Below are 13204 nucleotides of genomic sequence, written 5' to 3'. Positions count from 1 at the left end.
CCTTTAAATGCAAACTATCCTTCTGGAAGGACCAGGGTTTGGCTGATTAGTTTTGGCAGTACACAATAGCCACAATATAGCTATTTAAAAAGAAATATATAAACAAACTAATATGACAATTAAAAAAATCATGCCAAAACAAAGATGGCTAACGTTTATTTCAGGACTTGTTTAAAGTAACTTTCCAAAAAAGTTTTGTCTGGTGGTAAACACCTTTGACCTACCATTGGTCTGTGGAGATTAGTGTAATAGGTGTGGCCCTAAATCAGTCTATCAAGATCACATGACTGTGAGTAAAAACAAACACCAGAGAGCTGATTTATAGTTCAAATTTAAGTTGCTATTCTTTATGAAGAGGAAATGGACATGTTTAATACTGTTAAGCTGCTTTCATTAAAGCAACAGATTGTATAAAGTGCTAAGCTGGCACAAACACTGTAATTATGCCTTCTTAACCGCTGTTCTCTCACCGCTGTCATTTTATTAATGTACGCATTTTTATGGTTGAGAGGATGGTGCATGTTTCCTTATTCATGTAAACACTTGTAAATTTTATTTGATGCAGGTGGAATAGTAACAACGCCTTATTAGCTTATTCATTGTTACTATTTATTTTATTTTAATTTTGTTAGTAGCTTACTACCACTACCAGTTAGTAGTTACTATTTGGAATATTCTTTTTTTTTTTTTTCTTAAAATCTATGGTTGGTCATGTGATGCAAACATGGCGGTGCCCATGAGAGGGCGACCCGCTCCACGTCGAATATTGTTTTAACGAAGACTGCTGTTTACCTTCTCATGCGATTATAAAGCCCAGTTCATTTACTTGGTCTAAAACTCGCCAAAAAAGTACATGTAGTGCTATTCAATGATTTCATATTACACTAATTATTTTTTTTCTTCCTACATCTTCATCCATTAAACTTGTAAAACTATGTGTACAAATAAACTTAATGGTGTTTTACAAGTCCATCACAGGCATGATAAAAGTGCAGTTCCCCATTATTCTGACCAGAAGAAGAATCAGCCGCCGGTGGTCATCTGCTGTCAGGAGAGGATCTGCATTTCCCGTGGCCTGTGGAGGAGGAGAGAGGGCCGGACAGGGAGGGCGAGAATCAGAGCCTCTCTTCCCCAGTGCACTTTGCAGTCAGTCAGGAAGGGGAGGGGGGAAGGAGGGGGCCGCGTTCACTGCTGGATCGCTTATCTGAGATCTCAAAGTCCGCCTTTCGCCGTGCGCTCTCCCCTCTCCGCGGACCTGCCATGGATGTTACTCCTGGATGTGCATTCTTCATTATTTTCCTCCACTTTCAGCGCGCGGATACTCTTTACATCGCCAACAGTATAGGTAGGTGGAGAGGTTTTTTTATTGTCAGCACTAATCACGGTTACTTTATGCAGGAGATACGGATCGGTTCAGATGTCCAGGGTTATGAAGCAGCAACTCAGTTTCCATGTTTCAGCAACTTACACTTTTATAGAGATGAATGACTTTTATAAGAATGGAAGATTTTATTTATTTTTTTGTCTGTCAGCGACGTTTTCCTTGAATGTGAGTGTCTGGAACTTTTCATGACATCTAAACTGAAACTTGAACTTTTATTACGGTTTTAAAGAACGTTATACAGCATATGCAATATGCATTAGATTGACCATTAAGGCGTTGATTGTGGAACTCCCACGCGAGCTGTCAATAATGTAAACAGCTGATGGATCTTGTGTCTCTTGCTTGAAATAACTGTCGCAAAATGCCGACATTAGTGTCAAGATGATGAGTACACAGAAGAGTAAATTAGAAAGAAGAACCAATGCATATTATAATAGCATCAAATTAAATCAGACAAATCATAGTGTTGGCTTCTCTGCAAGCTGCTCTTCTCTGAAGAAGTGAAAGACACTTATGCATAGGATGCATAAACAGACAAATGTGTTGCTGTGTCTTTAATCAGTATGATAGGAACGGATGACACCATAAGGGAAAATGGGGTAAGATGTGTCCCCCTCCTAATCTAAAAGAAATTGCATGATTTTTGTCAGGTGATCTTACTGACAGATATAAATGTAATATTTAGCTGCCTATGAATAATAAAGAAATGTGATTTTGTATGTCAGGATGAGTTTTCATATGTCAGACTTACTGTCTAAGAAAACTGATTTTTGAAAAATTGAGAAGAATCTGTAGTTTAATTTAATGTCTGTCCTGTTTTGTGTTTAATGCATTGGGGTGATTTTGTAACTATTTGCATTGGAAAATTTAAAAAATGTATTATGGTTTACAGTGGTCTTACTAGGGCTGCACGATATTGGAAAACATTGACATTGCGATACTTTTTTTCCTCTCTGCGCTATATATATATATATATATATATATATATATATATATATATATATATATATATTGATTTTACCAGGCGACACAGTGGCACAGTAGGTAGGTGCTGTCGCCTCACAGCAAGAAGGTCGCTGATTTGAGCTTTGCCGGGTCAGTTGGCATTTCTGTTTGGAGTTTGTATGTTCTCCCCGTGTTCGCGTGGGTTTCCCCCACAAGTCCAAAGACATGTGGTATAGGTAAATTGGTTAAGCCAAATTGTTCACAGTGTATGTATGTGTGAGAATGAGTGTGTATGGGTTTGCCAGTGATGGGTTGCGGCTGGAAGGGCATCTGCTGCGTAAAACATGCTGGATAAGTTGGCGAGTCATTCCACTGTGGTGACCCCAGATTAATAAAGCGACTAAGCCGAAAAGAAAATGAAGGAATGAGATTTCACTAGACGACTTACTGTAAATAACTCTTTGCAAATACTTTAGATCAGGGGTACTTGAGGCTTTGGGGCTGAAGGTAAACACAGTTGCCTTGGGTAATTTCCTAGTTTATTTAATAATGATTAGACTAGAAAACATTACTTTATAATAACTAATACTGTTTTTAATTACATTTAATAATGAACTTATTACAATAAAATCAAAACATTCTCTTTTATAACACAATTGCATTAGTTGTTGCTTTGATTTGTTTGCCGATGTCTTCTGCATAGTCCTTTATTCGTGGAGTGACAGTATTTACATTTTAAAAAATCAGATTCGTTTACAACATTTAATTAAAACATTAAAATTTAGTTTGCAATTTTGTTGCTCAGCAATAAAACAAACAAAAAAGTTACATCAAATTAGAAATGACGATCCCTGTGTAAAGGCATTTGTCTCAACCCTCTTAATCATACTCACTCTCCTCTTAGATGGCATGGTGGGTCAAATCAAAGGTTACAATTAGCCAACTTTGGCCCGTGGGCCCTACATTGGGCATCTCTGCTTTAGATTGATTAAGATGATTTTTAGGCGAGTTAAATAAAAATGCTTAGAACTCTGTTAAAACGCTTACATATTTACAGACCTTAAAAACACATGCACATGATTAACTTTCACTCTATTATGCTTAAATTCTGCAGAATCTACACAAATCTTATATGTTTTGACCTGTGGTTCCTGGTCATCTATAATCCTAACTCAACATTGCCTCTTGCAATGTGACTACTGCGAACGCACATTGCGATATCGATGCTCAAATGTTGCGTAGCCCTAGGTCTTACAACAGTTTACAATTTGAAATCCATAATTAACGACTTGACAGTTGAAATAACTGTGTAACCCCAAATATATGGACACATAATGACTTACATCCCTATGATATAGGAGACAGCAGACATCCTGAAATACAAAGAAATAGATTAGTTTCACATCTGTTTAATTTCTCCGTGCCAAGAGACCAAATTATGCAACGTGACACAGCTTACCCCACACTCCTCAATGCAATACACTTTCAAGTGTTCATCTTACATTTAATAGGACAACACCTGAAGCTTTATAAAGATGTTATTTTAAATCTGTGCATGCACATGTTTGGACAGATGCACTGTCTGCATAATGTAATTTGATTGCGTGATGCAATGTAAGTATTGCAGCTGATTTAAAGATTGGAGGAGTTTTCTGGAAGCTTCTTGTACTCATACTTTTAATGATGCTTCTAAGAATAAAATAAACAAGATAATGCAGACAATTATTTACATTGTGTAATATTGTGAATATTAAGTCATGCTGGTTTACAGTAACATTTAAAACCCTAGATTTATATGATATCCACATTGATCAGATATTTAGTGCACTATTGATATGACAGCTTGTTACATTCCACTAATAGGATATTTCAGGATGCCTGCTTACTCCTATATTATATTATATTATATTATATTATATTATATTATATTATATTATATTATATTATATTATATTATATTATATTATATTGTATTGTATTGTATTGTATTGTATTATATTATATTATAATATTACATTATATTATATACATTTTATATACATATTATATTTTGTTATATTATATTATATTATGTTATATTATATTATATTATATTATATTATATTATATTTATTATATTATATTACAGCCGAGGCTCGAAGCAGCGTCTTTCTTGCTGTGAGGCGACAGCACTACCCACTGTGCCACTGCGTCGCCCCTATGTCATGTTATATTTTATTTAGTTTTATCATATTATATTATATTATATTATATTATATTATATTATATTATATTATATTATATTATATTATATTATATTATATTATTCATTCATTTTCTTGTCGGCTTAGTCCCTTTATTAATCCAGGATTGCCACAGCGGAATGAACCGCCAACTTATCCAGCAAGATTTTACGCAGCGGATGCCCTTCCAGCCGCAACCCATCGCTGGGAAATATATTATATTATATTATATTATATTATATTATATTATATTATATTATATTATATTATATTATATTATATTATATTATATTATTAACTATTGTTACAATATAAGATAATATAATTCTGTTTTATTATATTGTATAGTCTGTTTAATTTCTGTATTTCTAGGACAATGCAGTACGCTTCCATATATTCTTACATTTATATCTTATACATTTAATGAGACCTGTAGCTTTATAAAGCTGTTATTTGAAATCTAGACATGCATTTGTTTAGACAGCTGCACTGTCTGCATAATGTAAGGATTGCAGCTGATTTAGGGATTGATGGAGTGAGCTGGAAGCTTCTGGAGCGGACGGTGAAATGTATTGACTTAGCGTTTGTGAATGTGTGTAACACTGTGTCCTGGCAGATTCCCTGCAGCATGTCCTGAGGGAGTACGGGCTGGTGAGGCCGGTCAGTGTGGATGCAGACGGGCACTTCCTCACCCACGCCGTCTCTGCCAGCCGCTTGAGTGGGCAGGGGTCCCACCGGCGCAGGAGGAGGCAGGCCAACCAGCAAGGAGAGACAGACCACCTGAGGGAGACTCTCTTTTATAATGTCACTGTTTATGGACAGGAGTTTCACCTTCGCCTCAGGCTCAATTCCAGGCTCGTGGCTCCGGGAGCTAAAGTGGAGTGGCTGGAGGATGATAACCAAACACACTCGGAGCCCTTGTTGCCCAGTGACTGCTTATATGTGGGTTATGTTACCAATGTGCAGGATACATCCGTGGCTATCAGCAATTGCGATGGCCTGGTAAGTTAGTTTGATCTAATATGAAAAGCATTACTGCATGATGAAATGTGGGTTAATGACATTATGCCTGTGTTTTGGAAAGCTTAAAAATACTATTCGTATAAATGGGAGGCTCCTAGTCAGAAGAAATCTCATGGTTGAGTTCTATCTATCTATCTATCTATCTATCTATCTATCTATCTATCTATCTATCTATCTATCTATCTATCTATCTATCTATCTATCTATCTATCTATCTATCTGTCTGTCTGTCTGTCTGTCTGTCTGTCTGTCTGTCTGTCTGTCTGTCTGTCTGTCTGTCTGTCTGTCTGTCTGTCTGTCTGTCTGTCTGTCTGTCTGTCTGTCTGTCTGTCTGTCTATCGTCAGTCTGTCTGTCTGTCTGTCTGTCTGTCTAGACCAGGGTTGTCAAACTCAATTCCTGAAGGCTGAAGCCCTGCACAGTTTAGTTACAACCCTGCTCCAACACACCTGTAGGTTTCAAACAAGCCGAAGGACTCAATTAGTTTTATCAGGTTTGTTTAATTAGGGTTGGAACTAAACTGTGCAGAGCTGCGGCCCTTTTGGAACTGAGTTTGACACCTGTGGTCTAGACAGACAGACTGGTTAATTGATTTGACAGACAGATAGACAGACAGACAGACAGATAGATAGACAGACAGACAGACAGTTAGTCAGACATAGAGAAAGATAGAAAGACCTATTGATTGATTGATTGATTGATTGATTGATTAAAACTTTAGATAGATAGATAGATAGATAGATAGATAGATAGACAGACAGATAGATAGATAGATAGATAGATAGATAGATAGATAGATAGATAGATAGATAGATAGATAGATAGATAGATAGATAGATAGATAGATAGACATTGATTGATTGATTGATTGATTGATTGATTGATTGATTGATTGATTGATTGATTCATTGATTCATTCATTCATTCATTTATTTATTCATTCATTCATTCATTCATTCATTTATTCATTGACTAATTACAACTTTAGACGCAGACAGACAGACAGACAGACAGACAGACAGACATACAGACAGACAGACAGACAGATAGATAGATAGATAGATAGATAGATAGATAGATAGATAGATAGATAGATAGATAGATAGATAGATAGATAGATAGATAGACATTGATTGATTGATTGATTGATTGATTGATTCATAGATAGATAGATAGATAGATAGATAGATAGATAGATAGATAGATAGATAGATAGATAGATAGATAGATAGATAGATAGATAGATAGATAGATAGATAGATAGATCACAGTATGGGTACAATTGTTGCATTACTTGACTAATTTTTTCATCATAGTGAACACTGTGTTAAGGCCTCAGTAGTAATAATGATATGATTAGTTTGTACACTGCTTTAACTGCTGTAATATGTGTGAAAAGAGGCTATTTAGCAACTTGCTGTTGGGTTTATGAACTGCTCTTATACTGGATATCCGGCAGAGGTCCTTCCTGCCGGTTCTGTGTATGCTTGACTGGCATGGTTAAAGCTATTACTAGAAAGCTGCCAGTCACAACTCATTGACATCACAAGAAATGAATCTACTGTGTGAAGTGCACGGCGTTTATGTATCAAACATCATCACTTTACAAAAGGAGCTATGTGAAACAGTTCTCCTTACAAATCGCCCCTTGAAAAGCTATTTGGCCTTGGCAGTTGTCTTTGAGTTAGAGATGGTCATAGATATCATTCATGTGTTTATATCTTGGATGAAACTGAAGGAATTTTCATAGCCTGTAGTGGTTTGAATGTGGTCGAGAGAAGTGGAAAAGTGGTTTGTTTTTTCAAGCTCTGTTCAGCTTTGGCTTTTTTAAAGTTCCAGATTGCCTTCTTTCTAAAAACTCAAACTGATTGTTCTAAAAAGCTTCTTTTTATGTAACAACTTATCATTACGAGATATCCCCATTGTCTGGAAGTGTGTTCACTAGTGTGCACATGACTTCAAAAAGTGCAGTAGTGTTAGTGACTTTTGCATTCTAAAAATGGCCCAATGTCAGTATTGTTATGATGAAGTCACACTGTCAACCCATTGTTGGTTTTCCTAATGGTAATCTAGATTTCTCTGTAAACGATGGTAAAGTGACTGCATTTAATGGCAAAGCATAGATTTTAGTCAGGTTAGACATCATATTGAATTTAACACATGAAAATGAGGATAGACATCCTTTACTATGGCCTGCTAAGGACTTACTGCTTTTATTTAGCTTTATTTTCCTGTAGATTTTTTTCTAAAAGCATTTTGTCAGCTCAATAGAAGCTGTGTTGTTAAACAACAGTGCAATCCTTTGAATGCACCAATGTCATTCTTGTCAAAAGCTAAAGATGGCTCCCCTGACTGAAGGTCATGGGTTTGTGCTTATTTGTCTTTTTACTCTGGGCACAGTTGCTGTAATGTGAATCCAGGTTCAGTTTTTCCTGGTACCCTTACTGAGATGGTCTTGGTTCAAACTCATTGAAGTGTATTAGACCTATGTTAATTTCACATAATGGTATTATTCGTTTGTACAGTATGTACATTACATGGATACTTGCAATCTGATTAATTTGAGGAGATGTTTCCAAATCATTATTTTGGAGAGGAAAAGCAAAGGACGTCTTGACGTAGCCATGCATGATGACCCATACTCGTAATTTGTACTTATTTAACCCATTACAGCACTCACACACAACTGCTCATTTTGCACTTATTATGAACGGTTAAGGCCTAGGACTACTACATTTGCCACCACCTGCTCCATCTCGCACATCAAGACTTGAAACCTTAAGACTTGGCCCAATCCCAATTCGATTTTTGTACCCCTAACTCCTTAAAACAGAGTGTGAAAGGGAAGGGGTTCAAAATTTACCCTTAAGAAATGGGACGCGGTGCAGCGGTAGCATTAATGAGGTCGATGTATCGGTCCGTTGTGGTGAAGAAGGAGCTGAGCCGAAAGGCAAAGCTCTCGATTTACTGGTCAATCTACATTCCTACTCTCACCTATGGTCATGAGCTATGGGTCATGACCGAAAGGATAAGATCTCTGATACAAGCGGCTGAAATGAGTTTCCTTAGTAGGGTGGCAGGGCACACCCATATAGACAGGGTGAGGAGCTCTGTCACCCGGGAGAAGCTCGGAGTAGAGCCGCTGCTCCCCCACATCGAGAGAAGTCAGCTGGGGTTTCTCGGGCATCTGTTTCGGATGCCTCCAGGAATGCCTCGGGGAAGACCCAGGACACGCTGGAGGGACTATGTCTCTCGGCTGGCCTGGGAATGCCTCGGGATCCCCCCGGAGGAGCTGGAAGAAGTGTCTGGGGAAAGAGAAATCTGGGGTTCCCTCCTAAGACTGCTGCCCCCGCCGAAATGGACGAAAACGATGATGATGATGATGAAATGGGACACCACTACACGTCATCATATGTCATTGCAATTTCTTACTTCATATGAGATTACGATCACGGCTGCTGTAGTTATTCCAGTTGCGTTATTTTTTTAGTATTTATCTTCAGGAAATCACTGAAGGCAACAATATCATGTTAACAATATAATAACAATATAATGTAGCAATAAGATTGTATCTGTACTGTGCGTTTACACCGCAAACAACTTTAACATGATACCAGACACTGTAAAAAGGTCATTTCCAGCCACTAGACTTTCTGACAGGGTATTCGAGTGTCATCGAATGTCAGATGTGAAAGTATGTTGTGGGACTACTAGACAGGAGTTATTATTATGGATTATAGATAGCAAAATGTAGCGTGTTTTTGGCATTTTTAAAAAAAGCATGATGGTAAAACACAAACGCCGTTATGAATGTATTAAAACATATGCTTGTTTGTTGTAAAATTCATAATAATAACAAAAAATATTAATTTGTTCATCTCCTGACTTTGGTGTGCAGCCATGCTGCCATTGTAGATAGTGTATTCTGGAAAAATTATCTAGCTATCAACCCCTCACCTTTAGCCCTAGGCCTTCAAGCTAAAGAGAATTGAGACACCCTTACACCATCACGTGAACAATCAAACCAAGGGGTTGGAGTAAGGGATAGAACTGGGATTGGGCCTTGGTCTCTCTTGGCAGAATGGGGGTAGGATGACTCTCTGAGTCTCCTCTAGACTATACTCTTGTACATATATTCTCAGTCTCCTTTCTCCCCCTATTCATGATGCTCCTAGTGGCCAAGCATGATCTGCCACTGTCCACATAACACAATTTAAACTCAGGCTCATTGGAGATGAGGGCTACTTTTTGGAGCCATGAAATATGTGCATGGGTCTATGTCTGTTTGCAGTTTTTGTTTTCCCAAATACACTAGAGGTCACTGTGAACATTTCTGCAAATCTCAAATACGTTATTGGGCCAAGTTTTCTCATACGTGCCATTTCTTGAAAATCCACAAGAGGCCACTGTGTACATTTCTGCAAATCTCAAATACAGTACTGCGCTACATTTGCTCATCATACATGCCATTCTTGCACAAATCTGTGAAAAAATTGCAGACAGCTAACCCCTCGCCTACCCTAACCAAGCGATAGTGTTTCAAGTCCAAGCTAGTAAAGAAAAGCACATTGCGGCCATGTGCTTTTACCACAATTTCTCATTGCTTCATTTTTTAATTTTTTTATGGTTTTGTTTTACCTAGTTTCTAGAACCGTCCTTCACTCAAACCCCAGTCCATCCCAAATCCAACACCGTACTAGGCGAGCTACCAAGCAAACTGATCTATCTAGTAAAAAAAGCCATCCATACAAAGGTAAGTGGTGAGTGGTAACAAGAAAAGAAACAATAGTTGACGTTGACATCATTCTAGTCTGGAGTGTTCCTGCAGGTCACATATTTTTGGTTTTCCCTAATCCCCAATGAGCCTGTGTTGCACAATTTACATCATCAGGAGTGTTCACCAACATTCATCCACACTCATTCTGATTCTGACATTCTATTGAAGCCGGACAAGGACATCAGTGGATATTTCTAAAGATAAAAACTGTTTCATCAGACCACTCCACAAACCATTGCAGAATGTAGATGGCTACAGTATAGTTCCAACCCTAATCAACCACACCTGAACAAGATAGTCAAGGTTTTTTCTTATGTATACTTGAAACTTCCAGGCTTGTGTTGCGGCAAGTTGGAGCTAAACTCTGCTAGACTATGGTTGGTGACCCCTGCACTGTTCACACATTCTAACTTGTTTCCTAGGTAAACCATTGCCACTGTTGTACACTGTTGTGTATTTTGTCAAACTAAAGATTTTTTTAATTGAATTAAATACAAATGCATGCTACTTTGCATCCTGAACGAGCATTTAGTTGCTTTTACTTTTATGTGCCACAGCTTTTTCCCTACCATACTAAGACCAACTTCTACACACAGTATTGGGTTTGGTACCACAGTGAGGCCCTTCATTCACATGACAGCTTTCATATTGCCAATTGGTAAATGGTTAGTTAAGCCCCCTCAAAAATTAATTCCATAATTTAATCAACATCAGTGCATCTTAGATGTATATATGACTTTCTTCCTTCAGTTGAATTTAATTGAGCTATTTTAAGATTTATCTTGAGCTTTTTCAGCTCTACAATGGCAATGGTCAGCTAATGTTTATTATCAGTACAGAAAAAATTAAAATAGAGTATATCCATCTGTAATAAAAAGTGCCCCAAGCCATCCATCATCTTTTTCTCTAAGGCTCATTCTAAAAACGTACTACTATATACATTTCTATGTCCCAGGAGCTACGTTTTTTTTTTTTTTGCAGTTTGTGGTTTGCAGTCCCTGTGTATGCTTTTTGCGATCTCAAATTTTGAGAGAGTCCTCGCTGTAGCCCGCGGCTTGATGACGTAGTTCAGGGGTTCCCAAACTTTTCAGCCTGCAACCCCCAAAATTACACTGCCAGTGACTCGCGACCCCTAATATCCTCAGAGGTGGTTATAAATACGGAAACTTTGCATGCAATAGCGCTCACACACTAATAAATCCAAGTCTATTCTTGGTTAAACTTTTTTTTATGCATGTCATTGCTGTAAATGGGCCAGAAAGTTTAACCTGGAGTTATAAAATTAATCTGCTGCATCTGACGCTATTGCTGTGTCTTTAATATAATGTAATTAACCCAGGGGTCGCAATCCAATAGAACTACTACTTATAAGCTACTATTTTTTCTTTTCAGTAGGTTATGGATAAAATATGGTAATTCGTATGGTTTAATAAAAATAAATAGATTTTTGGTGGTCACCAGGCGACCCCCCTTCATTGTCCAGCAACCCCTCGGGGGGTCCCGACCCCCACTTTGAGAACCACTGACGTAGTTGACCAGGTCCACTACTTAGTTGACGATCGCCTACACCTCCCCCTACCCTAAACCCAACCGTCACAGGAGCATGGGCATTACTTTAGTGAGCGGTCGATGTCCAGTAGGTAGTTGACGATCGCCTACACCTCCCCCTACCCTTAACCCAACCGTCACAGTAGCATGGGCATTACTTAAGTGGGTGGTACAAGGTTCACTAGGTAGTTGACGATCGCCTACACCTCCCGTACCCTAAACCCAACAGTCACAGTAGCATGGACGCTATCTTAGTGGGCGGTACAAGGTCTGGTGAAAAGAAACGACATCATATCGGCCCATAGCATTCGTTTTAAATGCAACCCTTTAAACTTCTTTCTACATAATTGGCAATTGTCACGTACAGGTGTTGGCACTAGTGCTCCAATAAATGCACCTAAAAAAGGAGACAATGATGACAGAAGGCATTTGCCAGAGGTTAAACATAAACAGTTTATAAAGCTTTAAAAATTGGTACTCATTGCATTGATTCACTAAAGAGAGTCCCCATAGCCAAACGAAGCACTTTTTATTACAGATGGATGTGCTTTATTGGACTTTTTTTGGACCGCTGATAAAAAACGAAATCAGTTGACCATTGCCAATAGACCTGGAAAAGCCCAAGAAAAATTCTACAATAACTCTGATTGAATTCAATTGAAAGAAGAAAGTCATATACACCTTGCATGCCTTGAGAGTGAGTCAAGCCCCCTAAAACCTTAAGTATACTTTGGTCATGCACATTCTGCAAAGGTCTATGCACTGTCCACAGATGTACATGCACACTGTTAGCGTGCAGCCCAATTTTTCGTTTCCCTGCAGACAGTGTATGCGCCAGAGTGCACACGAAAGGTGAATATTGAGGCAGAGAGTGCTTGTGTTGAACTTGTTCATCTGCACTCATCCATGGCTGAGTATACTTTGAAGGCTGTGCACGAGATGGAATGGAACGTGGAAAACAAAGTATTCCCCAGCCTGTTGGATTCAAGCCTTTTTGAGTGCAATTTTTATTTTACAATTAAAAGAGAAGACAAAATTAGATATTTTGTAAAATGAACAGAAAATCAGCTTCAATTATTTAAATTGCATGAATGCAAACAGTTAGTCATCATCTTTGCTTTCTCATGTATAAGTGAGCAGTCTTCTTAAGAATTTCATGGCCGTGCAAAATCTTTAAATCACCAGAAAGATGATAGGAAAATGAACACAAACCAGCTTTCTGAATAGAGGGAGCAGCTCATTTCGGTTGTGTTTAGGCCTTGACCTCAGTGATGGATATAGTAGCCTTTTACTGTCTATACTTGTGA

The 13204-nt window shown here is 38.0% G+C and overlaps 1 protein-coding gene across 1 annotated transcript in view; it reads left to right on the top strand.

Annotated features, from left to right (window-relative positions):
- The first annotated feature begins 1208 nt into the window (after nucleotides 1-1208).
- adamts2a (ADAM metallopeptidase with thrombospondin type 1 motif, 2a) overlaps nucleotides 1209-13204 on the top strand; it is a 169128-nt gene continuing 157132 nt past the window's right edge. The window contains exons 1-2 of the mRNA XM_695292.8: nucleotides 1209-1345; nucleotides 5168-5553. Of these exons, the coding sequence (XP_700384.4) occupies nucleotides 1261-1345; nucleotides 5168-5553 (471 nt within the window). The 5' untranslated portion in view covers nucleotides 1209-1260. The remainder of the gene's footprint in view (nucleotides 1346-5167; nucleotides 5554-13204) is intronic.

Source organism: Danio rerio, chromosome 21 (assembly GCF_049306965.1).
Source record: "Danio rerio strain Tuebingen ecotype United States chromosome 21, GRCz12tu, whole genome shotgun sequence".
Lineage (NCBI taxonomy): Eukaryota > Metazoa > Chordata > Actinopteri > Cypriniformes > Danionidae > Danio > Danio rerio.
Note: the sequence above shows the minus strand (reverse complement) of the source record. Positions and strands in the feature narration are given on the sequence as shown.